Source organism: Mirounga leonina, unplaced genomic scaffold, assembly GCF_011800145.1.
Source record: "Mirounga leonina isolate KUSES-001 unplaced genomic scaffold, KU_Mleo_1.0 Mir_152, whole genome shotgun sequence".
In the NCBI taxonomy this organism is placed as follows: Eukaryota; Metazoa; Chordata; class Mammalia; order Carnivora; family Phocidae; genus Mirounga; species Mirounga leonina.
In genome coordinates, this window is record NW_023270380.1 from 10,273,978 (window position 1) to 10,294,385 (window position 20,408).

The 20,408-nt window shown below is 42.5% G+C and overlaps 1 protein-coding gene across 1 annotated transcript; it reads right to left on the reverse strand.

Annotated features, from left to right (window-relative positions):
- Positions 1–11,339: 11,339 nt before the first annotated feature.
- On the reverse strand, positions 11,340–19,871 carry LOC118012955 (interferon-induced protein with tetratricopeptide repeats 2-like). Its single transcript, XM_035008550.1, has 2 exons — positions 19,678–19,871; positions 11,340–14,700 (listed from the first exon to the last, which is right to left on the reverse strand). Exons 1-2 carry the CDS (start codon positions 19,680–19,682, stop codon positions 13,296–13,298), a joined length of 1,410 nt encoding a protein of 469 aa, XP_034864441.1. The 5' UTR covers positions 19,683–19,871; the 3' UTR covers positions 11,340–13,295.
- Between the last annotated feature and the right edge of the window lie 537 nt (positions 19,872–20,408).

Sequence of the window (20,408 nt, forward strand, 5' to 3'; positions counted from 1 at the left end):
CTCATTGTGGTTTTGATTTGCATTTCCCCGATTAGTGATGTTGATCTGTATGTCTTCTTTGGAAAAATGCCCATTCAGGTCTTCTGCCCATTTATTAATTGGATTGTGTGGTTTTTGGTATTGAGTTGTATAAGTTCTTTATATAGTTTGGATATGAACCCATCATTTGCAAATATCTTCCTTCATTCGGTAGATTGTCTTTCTATTTTGTTGATGGTTTCCTTTGCTGTGCAGAAGCTCTTTAATTTTGATGTAGTCCCAATGGTTTATTTTTGCTTTTCTTTCCCTTGCATTAGGAGACATATCAAGAAAATGTTTCTATGGCCCATGTCAGAGAAATTACTGCCTTTGCTCTCTTCTAGGATTTTTATGGTTTCAGGTCTCACATTTAAGTCTTTAACCCATTTTGAGTTTATTTTTGTATATAGTGTAAGTAGGTGGTCCAGCTTATTCTTTTGTAAGTAGCTATCCACTTTTCCCAGCACCATTTGTTGAAGAAACTGTCTTTTCCCCATTGTATATTCTTGCCTCTTTTGTTATAGATTAATTGACCATATAATTGTGGATTTATTTCTGGGATCTCTATTCTGTTCCATTGTTCTATGTGTCTATTTTTGTGCCAGTACCATACTCTTTGGATTACTATAGATTTATAGTAGATCTTAAAATCTGGTATTGTGGTACCTCCAGCTTTGTTCTTTCTCAGGATTGTTTTGGGTCTTTGGGGCCTTTTGTGGTTCCACACAAATTTTAGTAATATTTGTTTTAGTTTTGTGAAACATGCTGTTGTGGAGGGACGCCTGGGTGGTGTCTGCCTTCGGCTCAGGTCATGATCCTAGGGGCCTGGGATAGAGCCTGGTGTCAGGCTCCCTGTTTAGCGGGGAGTCTGCTTCTCCCTCTACCCCTCCCCTGTTCGTGTTCTATCTCCCTCCCTCCTGCCCCCCCCAAAATAAATAAATAAATAAAATCTTCAAAAAAAAAAAAAAAAGAAAAATGCTGTTGGTATTTTGATAGGGATTGCATCGAATCTGTAGATTGCTTTGGGTAATGTGGACATTTTGACAATGTTAATTCTTCCAATCCATGAGCATATAATGTCTTTCCATTTGTGTCATCTTCAATTTCTTTCACTAGTGTTTTGTAGTTTTCAGAGTACAGGACTTTCACCTCTTTGGTTAAGTTTATTCCTAGGTATTTTATTCTTTTTGGTGCAATTATAGATTTTTTTTTTTATTTCCCTTTCTGCTACTTTATTCTTTGTGTATAGAGATGTCACCCATTTCTATATTAATTTTGTATCTTGCCACTTTACTGAATTTGTTTATTACTTCTAGTAGTTTTTTGGTGGAGTCTTTAGGATTTCCTACATATAGTATCATGTCATCTGCAAATAGTGACAGTTTAACTTCTTCTTACCAACATGGATGCTTCTTATTTCTTTTACTTGTCTGATTGCTGTGGCTAGGACTTTCAGTATCATGTTGAGTAAAAGTGGTGAGAGTGGACATCCTTGTCTTGTTCCTGACCTTAGAGGAAAAGCTCTCAGTTCTTCACCATTAAGTATGATGTAAGCAAGCTGTGGGTTTTTCATATATGACCTTTACTATGTTAAGGTATATTCCTTCTAAACACACTTTATTGAGAGTTTTTATCATGCATGGATGTTGAATCTTGCAAATGCTTTTTCTGCATCAGTTGAGATGGTCAGAGGATTTCTATCCTTCATTGTATTGATGTGGTGTATGGTGTTAATTGATTTCTGAGTACTGAGCCATCCCTGCATCCCTGGAATAACTTCCACCAGATCATGGTGAGTGATCTTTTTAATGTATTGTTGTAGGCAGTTTGCTAATATTTTGTTGAGGATTCTTGCTTCTATGTTCATAAGGGATATTGGCCTATAGTTTTCTGTTTTTGTGGTGTCTTTGGTTGTGGTGTCAGGGTAATGCTGGCCTCATAGAATATATTTGGAAGCATTGCTTCCTCTTCTATTTTTGGGAATAGCTTAAGGGGAATAAGTATTAACTCTTCATTAAATGTCTGGTAGAATTCCCCTGTGAGTCCATCTGGTCCTAGACTTTTATTTTTTGGTAGTTTCTGATTACCAATTCAATTTTGTTACTTGTAATTGATCTGTTCAGATTTTCTATTTCTTTCTGGTTCAGTTTTGGAAGATTGTATGTTTCTAGGAATTTATCCATTTCTTCTCGGTTGTCCAGTTTGTTAGCATATAATTTTTCATAGTCTTCTCTTATATTCCTTTGTATTTCTGTGGTGTCAGTCGTCACTTCTCTCTCATTTCTGATTTTATTTATTTGGGTCCTTTCTCTTTTTTTTCTTGATAGGTCTGGCTGACGGTTTGTCAATTTTGTTACCTTCTCAAAGAACCAGCTCTTCATTTTATTGATTTTCTCTATTGTTGTTTTAGTCTTTGTGTCACTGATTTCTGCTCTGATTTTTATTATTTCCTTTCTTCTACTCACTTTGGCCTTTCTTCTTTTTCTAGTTCCTTTAGGTGTAAGGTTAGATTCTTTGAGTTTTTTCTTGTTTCTTGAGGTAGGCCTGTATCTCTATATACTTCCCTCTTAGAACCACTTTTACTGTCCCCCAAAGATTTTGGACCATTGTGTTTTCATTTTCATTTGTCTCCATCTACTTTTTTAATTTCTTCTTTGATTTCTTTGTTGACCCATTCGTTGTTTAGTGTCATATTGTTTAGTCTCCATGTGTTTGTGGTTTTTCCAGTTTTTTTCTTGTGATTGATTTCTAGTCTCATACCACTGTGGTTGGAAAAGATGCGTGGTATGATTTCAGTCTTCTTAAATTGATTGAGGCTTGGGCGCCTGGGTGAATCAGTTGGTTAAGCGACTGCCTTCGGCTCAGGTCATGATCCTGGAGTCCCTGGATCGAGTCCCGCATCGGGCTCCCTGCTCGGCAAGGAGCCTGCTTCTCCCTCTGACCCTCCCCCCTCTCATGTGCTCTCTCTCTCTCATTCTCTCTGTCTCAAATAAATAAAAATCTTTTAAAAAAAATTGATTGAGGCTTGTTTAATGGCCTTATATGTGATTTATTCTGGAGAATGTTCCGTGAACACTTGAAAAGAATGTGTGTTCTGTTGTTTTTGGATGGAATGTTCTGTATATACCTGTTATGCCCATGTGATCCAATGTGTCATTCAAAGACGTTGTTTCCTTATTGATTTTCTGTCTGGATGATCTATACTTTGATGTAAGTGGGTGTATCACCATCAATTTCTCTTTATGTCCATTCATATTTGTTTTATGTATTTAGGTGCTCCAGTGTTGGGTGTGTAGATGTTTACAATTGTTATATCCTTCTGTTGAATTGATCCTTTTATCATTATGTAATGCCCTTCTTTGTCTTGTTACAATCTGTGTTTTTTTTGTTGTTGTTGCTTGTTTCTTTGGGTTTTTTTTTTTTTTAGTCTTTATTTTAAAGTTTGTTTTGTCTGATGTAAGTATTGCTACCTTGGCTTTTTCCTCCTTCCATTTTCATGGTGAATGTTTTTCCATCCCTTCCTTTTCAGTCTGTATGTGTTTTTAGGTCTGAGGTGAGTCTCTTATAGGTAGCATAGGTGAATCTTGTTTTTTATCTATTCTACCATCCTATGTCTTTTGATTGGCGCATTTACTTTTAAGTAATTTCTACACCCAACATAGGGCTTAAACTGATGACCCTGAGGTTAAGAATCACATGCTGTACTGACTGAGCCAGCCAGGTGCCCCTAAGCTATTTACATTTAAGTAATTATTGACAGGTCTGTACTTATTGCCATTTTAAAATTTGTTTTCTGGGTGTTTTGTAGATTTTCTTTATTCCTTCTTCTCTTGCTCTTTCTTTGTGGATGATGAGTTTCTATAGTGTTATGTTTGGCTGTCTTTCCTTTATTTTTTGTGTATCTATCACAGTTTTTGGGTTTGTGGTTACCATGAAGTTCATATACAACCCATCCTAAGTAAATAGCAGTCTATATTAATTTGATGGTCATTTAAGCTCAAACACATTCTAAAAAAAACACAAAAAACAAAAGAAAAAAGAAAAAACCACTTTTTTTCTTTTTCTTTATCACCTTTTCTTCCCTTTTCTACATTTTATGTATATGTTGTCATGTTTTACATCTTTTAATCATACTTTTCTTATGTCTAATCATGGCCATTTCTTTTCCACTCAAAGAAGTCTCTTTAACATTTCCTGTTATGCTGGTTTAGTGGTGATAAACTCCTTTATCTTTTTGTCTGGGACACTCTTTATCTCACTTTCAAATCTGTATGATAACCTTGCCGGGTAGAGTATTCTTGGTTGTAGGTTTTTCCTTTCAGCACTTCGAATATATCATGCCACTCCTTTCTGGCCTGCAAAACTTCTGCTGGAAAATCAGCTGATAGCCTTATAGGTTATCCCTTGTAGGTAACTTTTTGTTTCTGTCCAGCTGCTTTTAAGATTCTCTTTTTATCTTTAACTTTTGACGTTTTAATTATTATATAAGGTGGTGTGGACCTTCTTGGGTTCATCTTGTTTGGAACTCTCTGTGCTTCTTGGACTTGGATGTCTATTTCCTTCTCTAGGTTAGGGAAGTTTTCTGTTATTATTTCTTCAAGTAAGTTTTCACACCTTTCTCTCTCAATTCTTCTGGGACTGCTATAATGTGAAAATTTGTTTACTTGATATTGTCCAAGAGATCTCTTCATTTATCCTCATTTTTTAAAATTTGTTTTGCTGTGCAGCTTGTGTGTTCTCCATTACTCTGTGTTCCAGATGGCTGATACACTCTTCTGCATACACTCTCATCTACTGCTGATTCTCTCTGGTGTGTTTTATATTTCAGTTCTTGTATTCTTCAGCTCTGACTGGTTCTTTTTAATATTTTCTATCTTTTTATTGAAGATCTCACTGAGTTCTTCCACTCTTTTCTCCAGCTCAGTGAGCGTCTACACAATAATTACTTTAAATTCTTTATCAGGTGGGATACTAGCTGGCTCAGTCAGTAGAGCATGTGACCCTCAATATCAGGGTCATGAGTTCAAGCCCCCATGTTGGAACTACTTAAAAGAATTAAAAAAAATTCTTTATCAGTTGTGTTTCTTATCCCTGTTTCACGTAGTTCTTTTTCTGAGATTATTTTCTTGTTCTTCTTCTTTTTTTTTTTCCTTTTTGGAGCATATCCCTCAGTCTCCCCATTTTGCTTGACCTTCTGTGTTTATTACTGTGGATTAGGTGGAATGGCTACTTCTCCTAACTTGAAGGAGTGGTCCTGTGAATGGTGTCCCCTCTGTAGATTGTGTTCTTGGTGTCTTTTGCTGGCTGGCTGGAGCTGTGGCTGTATATGTTAGTCATTGTTTTAAACAGTGCCTTTTTAGAAATGTCAGTCAGAGAAAGGCAAATACCGTATGATTTCACTCATATGTGGAATTTAAGATGAATATAGGGGAAGGGAAAGAAAAATAAAATAAGATAAACACAGAGAGGGAGGCAAACCATAAGAGACTCCTAACTATGGAGAACAAACAGGGTTGCCGGAGGGGAGGGGGATGGAGGAATGCGCTAAAAGGGTGTTGGGCATTAAGTAGGGCACATGTTGGGATGAGCACTGGGTGTTGTATGTAAGTGATGAATCACTAAATTCCACTCCTGAAGCCAATACTACACTGTATGTCAATGAATTTAACATTGAATTTAAATAAAATCTTGGAAGGAAAAAAATAAACAGTGGTTTTCTACAGAGAGAAGAAAATAATGATACTACTACTACTAATAATGATAGAAAAAGAAAAGAAGAAAAGGAGAAAAAAGCAGAAAAGAAAAAAATGAATGAGGAGAATAAAACAAAACCAAAAAGAACACAAATTAAAACAAGACAAGACAGGGGCGCCTGGGTGGCTCAGTCGTTAAGCATCTGCCTTCTGCTCAGGTCATGGTCCCAGGGTCCTGGGATCGAGCCCCGCATCGGGCTCCGTGCTCCGCGGGAAGCCTGCTTCTCCCTCTCCCACTCCCACTGCTTGTGTTCCCTCTCTCACTGTGTCTCTCTCTGTCAAATAAATAAAATCTTTAAAAAAAACACAAAAACCAAAACAAGACAAATTTTTAAAAATTAAAAAGTAAGATAAAATAAAAATTAAGAAAAAGGTTGTAATTAAAACCAAAACAAAACAAAAAAAGAAAAAATACCCATGGCTTATTTTCTGTCTCCCAGCACCACAGAGGTTATTGTGGGCTTGTGGACACTGGGCTTGCTGAGTTAAAAGCTCTCTGTGGATCCTGGACCCACCACTTACGGCATCCAGACCCTGTTCCAATCTGGGCTTTTAAGGTGGAGGGGGACAGTTCTTTGGCTTTTAAAACTCTGGCTTTTTTTCTGTGTCTCAGTGAGACCAGGGCTGGCATGGGCTTGTGGACCCAGGGCTTGTTGAGGTTGCAAACTCCGTGACAGCTGGACCTGCCTATGATGGTGTCCAGTCTCTGCTCCGATCTAGGCTTCAAGGTAGAGTGGGAATGTAACAGTCCCTCTGCCCCAGAGAGGGTTCCCACAGCTTCTTTGCTCCTGGGTCGAGTTCTCCCCTTGTCTCTTTCATATGTTAGTTGCTCTTTTAAACCGCATCCTTTTTTCTGTGTCCCAGGACAGAGGGATGCATTCTCCATTCTCCATCCCTCAGTATCTCCCTCCCCACTGCCATTGACAGCATGGGTGCCCTCCCCTGCAGTGTCTCTTGCTGTTCTCTTGCCATTCTCCCTGCCTTTGGTTATTCAGTAGCTCTTCAATTAGCCCTCAGTACTTCAGGGGAAATTGTTCTATCAATAGGTGTAATTTGTGTTCTGGTGGAGGAAGGGAGTTCAGGGTCTTCCTACATTGCCATCTTGGACCCGACTCCTGGGAACTCCTGGAAACTGCATTTTTAATACAGCCTGCAGGAGATTCTGATACAGGGGTTTCTGGGACCACACAATGTGAAAGACTATCCAGAAATATTTTGTAAAAAGTAGTTTCTTGCAGTAAATTTACTTGTGGGGGACAATTTGCAACAGGAGACCTGGATGAATTTTGCGTGGTCAGTTTACTAGCTGTGGGATGATCCATGAGTCAAATCACTGAGTCTGAATTTCCTTTTTTTGCCCCACACCGAATACAGGACGCCAAGCACCGGAGTGCAGTTTAGATCTGTGAGGCCTAAGGCCATCCTTTAGTTTTCCCAGCTGTAAAATGGGAATAGTAACCCATGTAATATTGTTTAATGGCTATCTCATAAATTCATGTATTTATGCTTCAAGCTCTGAAGGACTGATAGTATCCTGAGATTTTTTTTTTTAATTTTTATAAAACTTCTAGCCATGATGTATATAATCATAAAAACCTAGGGAGTATAGTTTTCATGGTTGATTTGATGAAAGAGTGGTCAGGTAGCTAGGCGAAAGGCTCCTTCCATTCTTGAAGCTACAGAAAGCAGAGACTCTTGTGTAACAAAACTGACATATGGGGCGCCTGGGTGGCTCAGTTGGTTAAGCGACTGCCTTCGGCTCAGGTCATGATCCTGGAGTCCCGGGATCGAGTCCCGCATCGGGCTCCCTGCTCGGCGGGGAGTCTGCTACTCCCTCTCCCGCTCCTCCCTCTTGTGCTCTCTCTCTCTCTCACTCTCTCTCTCAAATAAATAAATAAAAATCTTTAAAAACAAAACTGACATATAGTTTTCCCAACAACAGGAGTATCATGAGCTATTTTGAGTCCCGAGATGATTGTTGTATCTAGTGAGAGGAACCTGCAACTTGGAAAAGTCTGTAATTCTGATTGGTTCTCTTACTTCACAGTTTGTTATCCTGGTCGTCACAAAGTGACATACCTTTATAAATGGTACAAATACTTGTGGTACTATAAGTGGTATAAATACTACCCTTAGCCCGAGGTAAGAGGGGCCCCTGGCTTTGGCCCTGTGCTTTAGAGGGTCCCGCATTTCATAGACACACACAAAAATGTAAATTTTTAAAAGAAGACGTGGTGTCTCCACTGCTCAGAATCTGGTGCTTAACCCTATAGCAGAGCAGGACTTGCACAACCTAAACATCCAGCCCAGGGGAAATGTGTCTCAATGTCTTACCTTCTTTGCTCAAAGAGGAAGGAAGTTGTATTGTGCAAATGTCTCGTGTTGGGAGGGTGCTGATTTGAGAGACACACACAGGTTTGGATTGCAGGGAGGAGCTGAGCAACAGAAGTGGTTAGATTAGGGAAAAAGGCAAATTTATCCACTTGGTCAAAGCCTTCCTTTCAGCCCAAATGAAGAATTATTTTCCAGTACACTAGTACAAGTCGCCCCTCTTCATGCTTCTCTTCTTATTCTAATTCCTGGCTCAAGAAGCACTCATGAATCAGTAGAGTATTTGCAACAATTGCATATGGTGGTCAAATAACATTCTGCAAATTAAGAAATTCACAGTCCTCTTAAACCTGTGAGCATGTAGATTTAGATTTCTACATGGAGTCAAATTTCCTTCTGCATTTGGACTCTTCTTTGGAGCCAGTTTGCCCATGAATGGTTGTTCGGTACCAGTGTTTAAAGATAAAATGATATAGGACCTGATTTTCATACCCATACTCTACTCAGACAATAGGATACGGGAGGTCTCCAACCTATCTGTTGAGTACAAAAGCAGTAACAATATTTTAAATGCTAGTAATAAGAAGGGTACAATACAATGAAAACAAACCTAGAGGTTAAAAATAGAAGGCAACAGAAGAGCTGGCTTTCTTTATATTCATTTGGAACAAGAGTCAATTCATCAGTTGATTAATCTACTTTTTGGCTATTATGAGTTTTTTAATAGTTACATCGACATGTAATCTATATACCGTGCAGTTTACACACTTAAAGGGTCCAATTCAATAGCTTTCAGCATTTCACAGAGCTGGGCAACCATCACCACAGTTAATTTTAGAAGATTCTCATTACTCCCAAAAGAAAATTCCATGCCCCTTTGTTGTCACCTATGATCCTGCCACTCATCCCAGCCCTAGGCAACCACTATCTACTGTCTATCTCTATAGATTTGCCTTTTCTGAGCATTTCATATTAATAGACCTTTTGTGATTGGCTCCTATCATTTAGCATAATGTTTTCAAGGTTTATCTATATTGTAGTGTGTATCAGTGCTACATTTCTTTGGAATAAATATAATAAGTACTACACTTATTTATACTGCTGAGTAATATTCCACTGTGTGACTATCCCTTATTTAATAGGTCAATTCATCAGTTGAAGAATCTACTTTTTTTCTTTTTTTTAATATTTTATTTTTTTATTTGAGAGAGAGAGAGTGAGAGAGAGCACAAGCAGGGGGAGGGGCAGAGAGAGAGGGAGAAGCAGACTCGAGCCTGGTGTGGGGCTCAATCCCAGGACCCTGAGATCACCACCTGAGTGGAAGTCAGATACTTAACCAACTGAGCCACTCAGGTGCCCCTTAGTGAGTCTACTTTTTGCCTATTATAAATAAAGCTGCTATGAACGTTCACATATAAGTTGATAGGAACATGTTTTCCTTTCTCTTGGGTATATACCTAGGAGTGGCATCGCCGGGCCATACAGTAACACTATGTTTAACCATTTGAGGAGCTTCCGAACTGTTTGTGAGTCCCTGCGCCGTGTTATACGAAGAGTTTTAGTTGGTTTCCCTATTGCAGCCTCCCAGGAAGGTACAGATCACCAGCAAGAAGCAGTTGTATTTTAAACCAGAAGGAAAGTTTCTTACTTATTAGTCAAACCAAATGACTCCCTTCCCAAAACTAGGTGCTGGGGGAGATGGTGGAGGAAGGGTGGGGAGACAGGAACACATGTCTCTGGGGAACCCACATTTCCCAGGTTGGCATCCGAGGTTGATTGTGCACATGTTGCACTGGGTGCAGATTGTGAAAGTCAGTTGACAGGAAGTAGGAAGAAAGATAAACATGGACCATCACTCGAGGTCTGCTGCCCCTGGGGACTGTGTCTAAGCTCTGTGGTAAAAGGGGCTACGGGCAGAAGCTGATGAATCTTTCATGGAGGACTCTGAGGCTGGTACTCAGTACTACTTGACACCCAGCCAGATGAGAGAAATTCTCCTTACTCCTTCATGGTCACTAACGTATTTAAGAACATCTTTGCCAGGGTATCAGGACTCTCAAGGTGGCAATCAGATGTAGAGAATGATGAGACATATTGAAGCAGTTTTGTGGGCAGAGGACATTAGCGCATATGGGTGCCTGAGGAGACACGTAACAGATGCGATCGGGTCATCCTGACGGACTTGTTCATCAACACCCAGGACATGCCTACCAGGGGCTTGTTATTTTCCTGGGTGGGTATCTGAGGGGAGTCAAATGTCATGCACTGAGAAATGACGCTAAGAGCCAGGGAATGATGAGTCAGCCCAGGTAACGTGGCTCCATTCATTGTCCCCGGATAGTGAGATTTCAGGAAACATGAGCTATAAACATAGTTTTGTTTATTGTTTTCTAATCATTTCCAAGGGCTTTACGTCCTCAAATAGAAATTGAGTGTACTATGTCATCTGTCTCCTCCCTATTCTTTCCACCTTTTTCCTTTCAGGAACCTGTTCTAGCAAGGGTTTTGCTGCATGGGCAAGATTGTGTACACCTGGTGGGCCTTCTTCAGCACTCTGTAGGGGCTAGTGGTCCTCTCGCAAGGTCAGTGTTCCTGCCTCTCTACCTTCCATTTAGAACACCCCTGGTTTTCCTCCCCAGGCACCAGATCCAGTAAAAAGGAAGCTAAACCTTTCCCTAAGATGTACGCTAGTCCAATTCAGTCTGATGGAATGAGTTTACCTTTTCAGCTGGTGTAAATCTTATTTTCCATCGAGACTTCTCAGAAAACAAGAGAGACTTCGGGGCTGTTTGTCTCTTTCTATTCTTTAATTAATAGGAAAAAACTCTCCAACATGTGTTTGGATCACCTGCAGAGTGGGGCATATAACAGAATGGGCGACACTTCTTCATTCTCATAATGGAGGTCAGAAGAGGAGATAGAATGCAGATGGAAACACATGGTGTTAACAAGATGTAACAGAGAGGAGAAACAGTCCACCCACTTCCGAGTGTGGGGGCGGGGGGTTTGTGTGCATGGTGGTGCATGGTGGTGGGCGTCAGGGTGTAAGCTAGAGTCCTGGATTCTTAAGGCTTAGAGAAAAAAAAAAGTCTGTTCCACTCAGTGGTTATAATGTTAGACCAGTCTGGGTTATATGGAGCCAGTTTGCTACCAATAAAACATTTCATTAATCAGTAGCTGGGTCTAGAAGACTTATGGTGCAGCAAAATTTCAAAAAAAAAAAACCCAGGACACTCCTTTGTGTTCCATCACCTCTAAGTTATTTATTTATTAAATCTATGGTTTTTTCAGGAATCCATACTATGCATACTGCTGATCTCAAGTGCACACAACACAATTTTTAATACAGAAAATAACGTGAAAGCCATTATAGTAGCTGGAATTTTTAACTTAAAAAAAATCTTGAAGTTTATATAATGTTTTCATTGCTTAATAAAAATGTTAATATATACTTAAAGTTATTGAAATACATTTCACATATAATACTGTACAAATTTAAGGTTGATTTGATACATTTATATATTGTAATATGATTGTAGCAAAAGTTACTGTAGTGATAGTTATCACCTTTATCATGTCATATAATTATCATTTCTTTTCTGTGGTGTGAATAATCAAGATCTAGCCTTTTAGCAAGTTTGATGATTACAATACAATATTGTTGTCTATATTCAAGATACTATACTATACCTTAGATCTCCAGGACTTATTTACTAGTTACCTTCAAACAACATCTCTCACACTTCCCCAACCCCCAGCCCCTGATAACCACTATTTAAATTTAAATTAATCCTAACAGGCAAATATTTTGCAACCCAGAGGATGACTGAGGGTCTGTTTCATGCTGGTGCTGGGTCACCTGAGTCTGTTCGCATTAATCCTGATATGGGCCATTCAGTATTTACCTAGAAAACCCCAATCATCCCAAGCAAACCATGAATTTTATGGTTCCCTTGAGGATTTTCAGGGTGAGAAATTTTATTTCACCTAACATACAACATGTTTAATTGGGGAAAAAAACTCGCTGTTATTGATGTCATTTCACAAGACCTTTCGCTAGGTCCTTGGTCTCCAAATGAGCCTTCTGTTCTCCTGTTTTTCTATTACCTTGGGCCTGGGCTCATCCAAGCATTTCTGAACAAAGCAGGTCTTCATTGTACAGGAAATTTTCCTAACAGTGGCCAAGAAAATGAGATTTTTCTCCATATGATTACAGTCTACAATGACAACATTCTTCTCTCTTTCTCTTTTGTCTACTCAATGCCTGTCCCTACTGGCGTGACATTTATTTTTCCAGACATTTTAAAGAAATGAATTATTTTGCTTTCTAGCGTATTCTACAGAATCCCCCTTTTTATTCTTCATACGCTGTAATACAGGGAGGGCAGAATGGAGGCGAAATCTCCCCATGTGCCTCCTGAAACTCTTGGACCCTGATGGCCTGACCCCATTGCTTGTCTTGGATGTGTTCCTTCTAAACTCAACCTGTTCTCTGTTCTCTTTTTTTCAAACTATGTTCCCACCTCAGTCAATGGGACAACTGAACTCAGGTTGTATAGGACAGTCTAGATTGAGGACTGTCTGGGGAGGAAGCGGAAGTGAGGGAGAGGAGATACCCAGTCCTATGGAGGCTTTGGTCCCCTGGCCTTTGAATGGACACAGCACATTAGCGTCTATGCAGGGCCAAACTGTGTAAGATCTAAAATGACTCCAAGGGTGGAAAAACATTGCAAAACGGACCACACTGTTACAGATGTGAGGGATCCAGCTGCTTTATATAAACCTAGAGACAAACCCAAGGCATCACCGCACGGAGGATGACTAAGGGAATGTCACAATGCAAACTGCTCCCAAGAGGTCAATTGGGAAGTAGCCCCCTAACCAAGCCCTGGGACCCTCTCGGCTCCAGTCTAGTCCCTGTCTCAGAATTCCATGAGCAACTCATGTTTTAACACTCGGCCCAGCAGATTCCTCCACAAACCTGGTCCAGACCCATGGCCAGTGGCCCAGTCCATGTCTATGCCATGGTGCATGGTGGTGGGCATCAGGGTGTAAGCTAGAGTCCTGGATTCTTAAGGCTTAGAGAAAAAAAAACCCAGTTGTACCAGTTGCCCAATATCGTGAATACCCACTTGGTGGAGGGGTTTCTGCTCCCTTCCCTCCATCGTCCCATTCACACCATATCCTGATTCCTCATTCCTCGGCAAAAGATGCTGAACAGAGGAAGCTTCCAGAGTCCAAACGCCTCTCAGGGTTTTCCTCTGCTGGCCGCATGTCTCCACTCAGCTCCTGAAGAAACGCCAAGAGGTGCAAAGCTATGGAATCGGCTTCATTTTTAGAAAGCCTGATACAGGCAATTTTTTGCAGCTTATTTTTCATTTTTTCTTTCTCCTTTGATTCCAGGTTGATTTTCACACCCTGTATGAAATGATGGATGGCCTTGTCTTCACTCTTCATCTGATACAGCTGGAAGTTGCCATAGCGCAGATGGAGCACCTGTCTGGCCCCAGGAGAAAGCGCTTTGCTGAACTCTTTTTGGAAGTAATGCTCCGCGTGGTCATACTGGCTTGCCTGCGCATAGAGGCAGGCCAGGTAGGAGCAGACACAGGGGAAGTCTGCATTGGCCTCATCCACTCTCTTTAAATGATGCACAGCTTGTGCTATGGCTTCCTGTAACTTCTCCCTGTTCCCGCACGTCTCATTCTTTCCTGTGCCCTGGAGCATATCGAGGACTTTTGTCCTGCAGAGGCAGCCCATATGCCAGTGCAGGGAGGCATTGTTTGGCATGCCTTCTAGAGCCTTTCTCAGCAGCTCTATAGCTTTGTCCAGCGCTCCTTTTCTCTGATACAGTTTTGCTGCCCCGCAGAGCACATCTGTTGAGCACGGGGCTCCCTTCAGCGCCTCCTCCACGAGCCTGTCTCCTTCCCCTTCTTCGTTCATCTTCTGAAGTTTCAGAGCCAAGAGGACTTTGGCATACTGGTTGTTGGGATTCAGCTGAATGGCCCGCCGCAGAGGGTCGATGGGATTCTGAGGCTGCAGCCAGGTATCCAGACGGTAGCTCGCGATGGCCAGTCCGGAGGCGAACTCCGGGTTCTTGGGCTCCTTTTCCAGAGCTTTCTCAAAGCACACCTTGGCCCTCTCGTGGTGCCTCCCTCCACACTGTAAGCGTGCCCACCCCTCCTCGAAGTCCAGCGCAGGACTCTCCATTCTGTAGGGGCTGCGAGACTTCTCACAGACCCGTCTCACCTTGTCGACGTACATCTGAGCATCTGCGTGTCTGCCCAGGTGATAGTAGACCCAGGCGTAGTTACCCCAGGTGGCCAGACTTCGGGTTTCCGCTTGATCCGGGTGCTCCCGCTGGATCAGCTCCTCCGCCTGGCGCAGGTGCTCCAGCGCCGCCTCGCTGTGGCCGCGCTGCTGCTCTATGTAGGCCAGTAGGTTGAACACCGTGGTTCTGAATTCGTTGTCCTGAAACTCCGTGGCGTTACACACCTTGTCTTCGAAATCATCCAGGGACTTTCCCGGCTCCACCAAGTTCCAGGTGAAATGGCATTTCAGTTGCCGTAGGCAATTCTCCAAGGCGGTCCTGGTGCTCTCACTGGAGGGCAAAACAGAAAGAGGCACGCTTTCAGACACAGCGCAGATTCCCCAGGCAAGAAGCGGGGAGCATGGCAAGTATGAATCTCTTCCTCCTCCTCCTCCCCGACGGTGTTCACCCCAACCAGAAAAGAACACTATTTCCTTTTCGTTTCTTTCTATATTTTGGCGTATGCATGAAGTGCACGGGACGCAGGGGTGGTGACTGTGGGCCGCAGAAGCATTAGGGAGAGGGCTGGGGTGGGGCTGGGGTTCCCTGAATAGGGCGGTTTGTGTCAGGTCGGGCTGGCCCTCTGCTGTCTGCCCTGAGGGCCTGTGCAGGGGCAGACACATCTGGGGGAACGGATTTCAAAGGAGGGTTGACTTCATGCAGCTTTTTGTTTTTAAAGATTTTATGAAAGAGACAGAGAGAGCATGAGCAGGGGAGGGGCAGAGGGAGAGAGAGAGGGAGAAGCAGACTCCCTGCTGAGTGTGGAGCCCAAGGAATGGGAGGGGGGGCCCTCCACGTGGGGCTCGATCCCAGGACCCTGAGATCATGACCTGAGCCTGAGCCACAGTCACACGCTGAACCGACTGGGCCACCCAGGTGCCCCTGACTTGATGCAGTTTTTTTTTTTTTTTTAAGATTTTATTTATTTATTTGACAGAGAGAGAGATAGCGACAACAGGAACACAAGCAGGGTGAGTGGGAGAGGGAGAAGCAGGCTTCCCTCTGAGCAGGGAGCCAGATGCAGGGCTCGATCCCAAGACCCTGGGATCATGACCTGAGCCGAAGGCAGACGCTTAACGACTGAGCCACCCAAGCACCCCAACTTGATGCAGTTTTTAAGAAGAAAGGCCATTTGATTGCTTTGTGTTCCTGTTCTTCATCTTACCTAGCAAATGCTTTCCTAGTTTGAAAATTTTAGCTTTAGAATTGTCTATTCTGTTCATGTCTTGCCAGCTTGATTTTAATCTCATTATCCCTCTGAAATTCAACTGCATTTTGTCTCCTATATTTTTAGTCTCTTAGTTCTCCTTAATTTGTCCTTTTTGCCCTTATTACTTTACACTTCCTGTCTTATTAGTTGAGCTTTCCATATATCCTTAATTGAGTTTCTTTGGTTATCCAAACTTTTTTTAAAAAAAAATCAGATTGGTTTTGTCTTGTCTTTTCATTAATTTGGCATTCTCTGTTCTCCTTTTATCTGAACTTTTCCATTTTAACGATTTAAATCATATTTCAACAATTCTAAATGCTTACTTATTTCCTCTGCTTTTGTGTTATTCTACCATTTAACTTTATTATCATCGTGTATGTTAGCAATGTTTTAAACTTTTATTCTGGAATAAAATATAATAATTTTTTCTCCCCTCCACCCCACTGCTATTTCTTAGACTGGTGATTTCTGTTCTTAACATTTCTCATTTGTGTTGGTCTATTAAAACTTCTGCATTTGTTGCTATAATTATCTTTTTTTTTTTTTTAAAGATTTTATTTATTTATTTGACAGAGAGAGACACAGTGAGAGAGGGAACAGAAGCAGGGGGAGTGGGAGAGGGAGAAGCAGGCTCTCTGCTGAGCAGGGAGCCCGATGCAGGGCTCAATCCCAGGACCCTGGGACCATGACCCGAGCCGAAGGCAGACGCTTAACAACTGAGCCACCCAGGTGCCCTTATAATTATCTTTTGAAATTTTATTTTTCCTCTCCTGTGGTTTGCTTTCACACAGGGTGTTGCAAGTGAAACTATAGGAGGAGGCTCACAAGACAGCTAGCATCTTTTCTCATGGGAAATGCTCTTTTTCCCTTAAGGTACTCTTGCAATTCTTCTGGGAAGATTTCCCATTCCCTTCAGTGTTGGTTCTTAAAAATCAAATCAAATGAAATAAATTACAAATAAGGGAAACTCACCACACAGAAACCTTATCTTGAATAACTTCAGAGATGAGGTTAAAAATCACTAACTGCCCAAAAATCATTTCTCTGCATTGCCTATGTATTGGAGTCCCTGAAGTGTTGCTTTTTCTCACTTAAAAAAATTTTTTTCATGACATATATTAATTAGCCCTTTTATGAGGAGCTGATATTGTAAATATTATGGATTCTGACATAGACAAGCAGTAGATATGTGGGAAGTTATGTTATGTGGCAAAGACCATCTTTGAAATGCTTGTCCAAATGGAAGATTATATTCCCCATTTTCTTCCTGCTCCCTATCTTTCACTTTTTAGACCTGCCCCCCAATTTGATGATTAGATCAGGGCTGGGCACCCAAACTCAGGTGGAAGCTGGAAATGGAGCTGGTTGGGGGGTGGGGAGCCAGGTGTCTGGAGTTAGGGAGAGCACCGTGCATGCTGGAGGGCTCTCGGGGGCCATGATCTGACCCATGCCCTTCAGAGAGTGTGACCTGGACGTACATGGAGCAGACAGAGTCTGGGTCCCCCACGCTCTCTGTTGTCCTGTTCTGGCCCTCCCGGGGTTGCTCTAGTCCTATGTGTGGGTCCTGTGAGCCATTCCAGGAACTCTAAATCAGTTCCTGTTCATTTCTGTTACTTGAATCAGATGGAGACTTAACAACCCCAAGTAGAATAAACAGAAGAGAGGAAGGAAAATGGGTAGGAGTTTCTGCTTGGGGTAGGACCCTCTGTCCATTCAAAGTCCCGGACAGGTCTTCGTGAGGAGCCAGGTTGTCTGAGCCTCTTGACGTAATATGGGGAATGGGATGGGTGGTGTGTGTATGTGCATGCACATGCACGTGCGCACGTGTGTGTGTGTGTGTGTGAGCCCAGGAGAGTGCCTGGCGTGGTATCTGGCATTGTAATGACAGCAGCCTCCCCTTGAAAAGTTCATGTCCAACCTGATCTATTTTCCTTCTCGGTAAGGTTACATAAGCTTAGCAATAAGCTTTTTAGCGACTTTCTCATTTAATTTTTTTAAAGATTTATTGATTTATTTTAGAGGGATAGTGAGAGCAGGGGGAGGGGTAGAGGGAGAGGGAGAGAGCGAATCTCAAGCAGACTCCCTGTAGGGTGTGGAGCCCGACATGGGGCTTGATCTCACAACCCTGAGATCATGACCTGAGCCGAAATCAAGAGTTGGACGCTTAACTGACTGAGCCACCCAGGTGCCCCGCAACTTTCTCATTTTATAAAAGAAGCAGAGACAGTGAATACAGTTGAAATTATCTCCAACATATAAAGCACATAGTCAATTGTGCATTTGCAAGATAGAGGCATTTACTATACACACTTAGGTAAAATCCCTTTGAGCAGCCATTCAAAAGTACCCCATTTCACTGGTGATTATGGGCTTTTATTTCCACCAGCGTTCCAGGCGCTTGCTTCCTGGACTCAGACTTCTGAGACCTATGCTTCTGATGGCTCTAGAAGTTCCAACTGTTTACACACAGCAATGTCTTGCCTTGCTTCTTGTCTTCATGAAAGCCCCAGTGACACCGCGTACCAGGCTCAGAGCTAATGCTGCTGCCAGTGTCTTAGGGCATTACTCGCACCACTGAGGAACCTGTTAGAAATGCACATCCTTGGACCTCAATTTAGGACTACCAAATCAGAATCTGAAGGGGGGGGGGTTGAGCCCAGGAATTGTCTTTAGCAAGCCTTCCAGATAGATCTTATGCATGCTCAGATTTGAAAACCACTGTCTCAGAGCACAGGGCCAATGCCTGGTGACAGTGCCTATAGCCAAGGGATCAAAGAAAATTAAAAAAGAGACTGGTGGGTCTGTGTTATTAAGGGAGAGATTCTAAGAGAAGACCGTGCTAAAGTTATAAGCAATAGGAACAAGGTTTCTAAATATTCTGAGTTACTCTAGAAATAGACATCTGGAGAGATATCAGATCTTTTTCTTTCTTATCAGGAAGACATGCAGAGTAGCAGAAAATATATCGCTTCAAGAAGAGACATCAGGAAGCTTATAGAAGGAGGGCAATGTGTCCTCTAGGAAATGAGAGCTGGGACTGGCATCCCTGCATGCTGGAGCTCCCCAGACTGAGGCTGAGTCATCTAGTCTGGCCACACCCTCACACTGGACAAGACAGAAAGCTCCCTTCCTACCCTGCTTCCTCGCAGGGCAATCTTAAGTTTCTGGGGTGTAAGAGCATTTTAGAGGTAGGGGCTATTTTCTCCAAGCACCCCACCTCCAATTCATACTTCAGAGAGAAGGACTCTAGCCAATCAGTAGCATTTTGGGGTAAAATATATTTCGGTTGAATGAATGGATACATTTTACCAGCCCTAATGCAAATATGAGATGAATGAACACATTAAAAGTAAAATCTAGGGCGCCTGGGTGGCTCAGTTGGTTAAGCGACTGCCTTCGGCTCAGGTTATGATCCTGGAGTCCCGGGATCGAGTCCCGCATCGGGCTACCTGCTCAGCAGGGAGTCTGCTTCTCCCTCTCCCGCTCCCCCCTCTTGTGCTCTTTCTCTCTCTCACTCTCTCTCTCAAATAAATAAATAAAATCTTTAAAAAAAAATAAAAGTAAAATCTAAGCATGAGCTGGGGTTGCTACCCGGAGTACATTTTAACCCTATCTGCTAAAAACAGATCCTTTGTTAAATAAGAATCTTATTAAAAGCCCCTCGCTTCATCCTTTCAAATAAGAAACAAGAGAGAGACAGTCTACAGGACCCCCCCCCCCCCCCACCGCCAGACCCATCTCTAAATGAAGCACCTGCTGGTAAACATCTCTCCCTCTGCCATCCCTCCTTCCCTCCCTCCTCTGGCCCTCAGCTGTCAGCTTCCTCGTGAGAGATGCCCCGAGGAAGCTTGACAGTGTGGGTCTGAAGATCGCAGAAATAAGCAAGCCAGCAACGGTGAGACAAATACACGACCTACAGAGAGATCACGGCAAGGCTACCGACAGACAGTAAGGCAAAACAACCAGGCGCTTGTGTTTACGGAGCACGGCTGTGTGGGATTTGCATTCCACAGCAAGATTGAGTGGACCTTTTCAACACAATCAGGGCGAGAGAATACCTCATGACTGCAGAGTGCTTCTCGGCTGTTCTGAAAGGCTGCAGTTCAGGCTACAGTGCTCTTCAGAAATCTTCCTCCTCTGCCTCCGAGAGATGCTCAGGAGACCTATATATGGAAGCCTTTCTTGCCTTGTTTACCTGCACTTCACTTTAGGAAAGAGAAACTGAAACTGGAAATTACAACTAACAGGGCTCTAAGAGGAAATGAATCTTGAGTAAGAGCCGTGCCTATAGCACCCCTGAGCCCCCACCCTGTAGTGAGTCAGAACTTCCTCTTTCTGACTGTGGTGATGTCCTAGATCAGCTGACATGGAGGGGGCCCAGCTTGGAGAAGGACGCAGGTACCAAGCACCAAGCACCCTGCCTCATTACTACAATGTTAACCCATCCTCGCTCTGCCCGCCCTTATCACCAGCATGGCCTGCAGACCCCAGTAAGGGGCACATATGGGGTTTTTGTCTGGCACATAATAAGTGCATGCAATTTTTTTTAATAATAATTTATAGCTATAGTCATTAACCAAAGAGACCAGAAGGGAAACTTTTGATGTTGCCTTTTGGAGAGCTTTAGCTCCCCTGACAGTCCACCATCCATCTGTCATGAGCGCTAACGTAAGTCAAACAGCTCCTAACACCTGTACACATTCTGGGCTTCCCAAGCACCACAACATTTAAAATCCCTTGGCTCACCCTGGGGTCCAGCACTCCCACATCGTAATTTGCAACCAGGGCA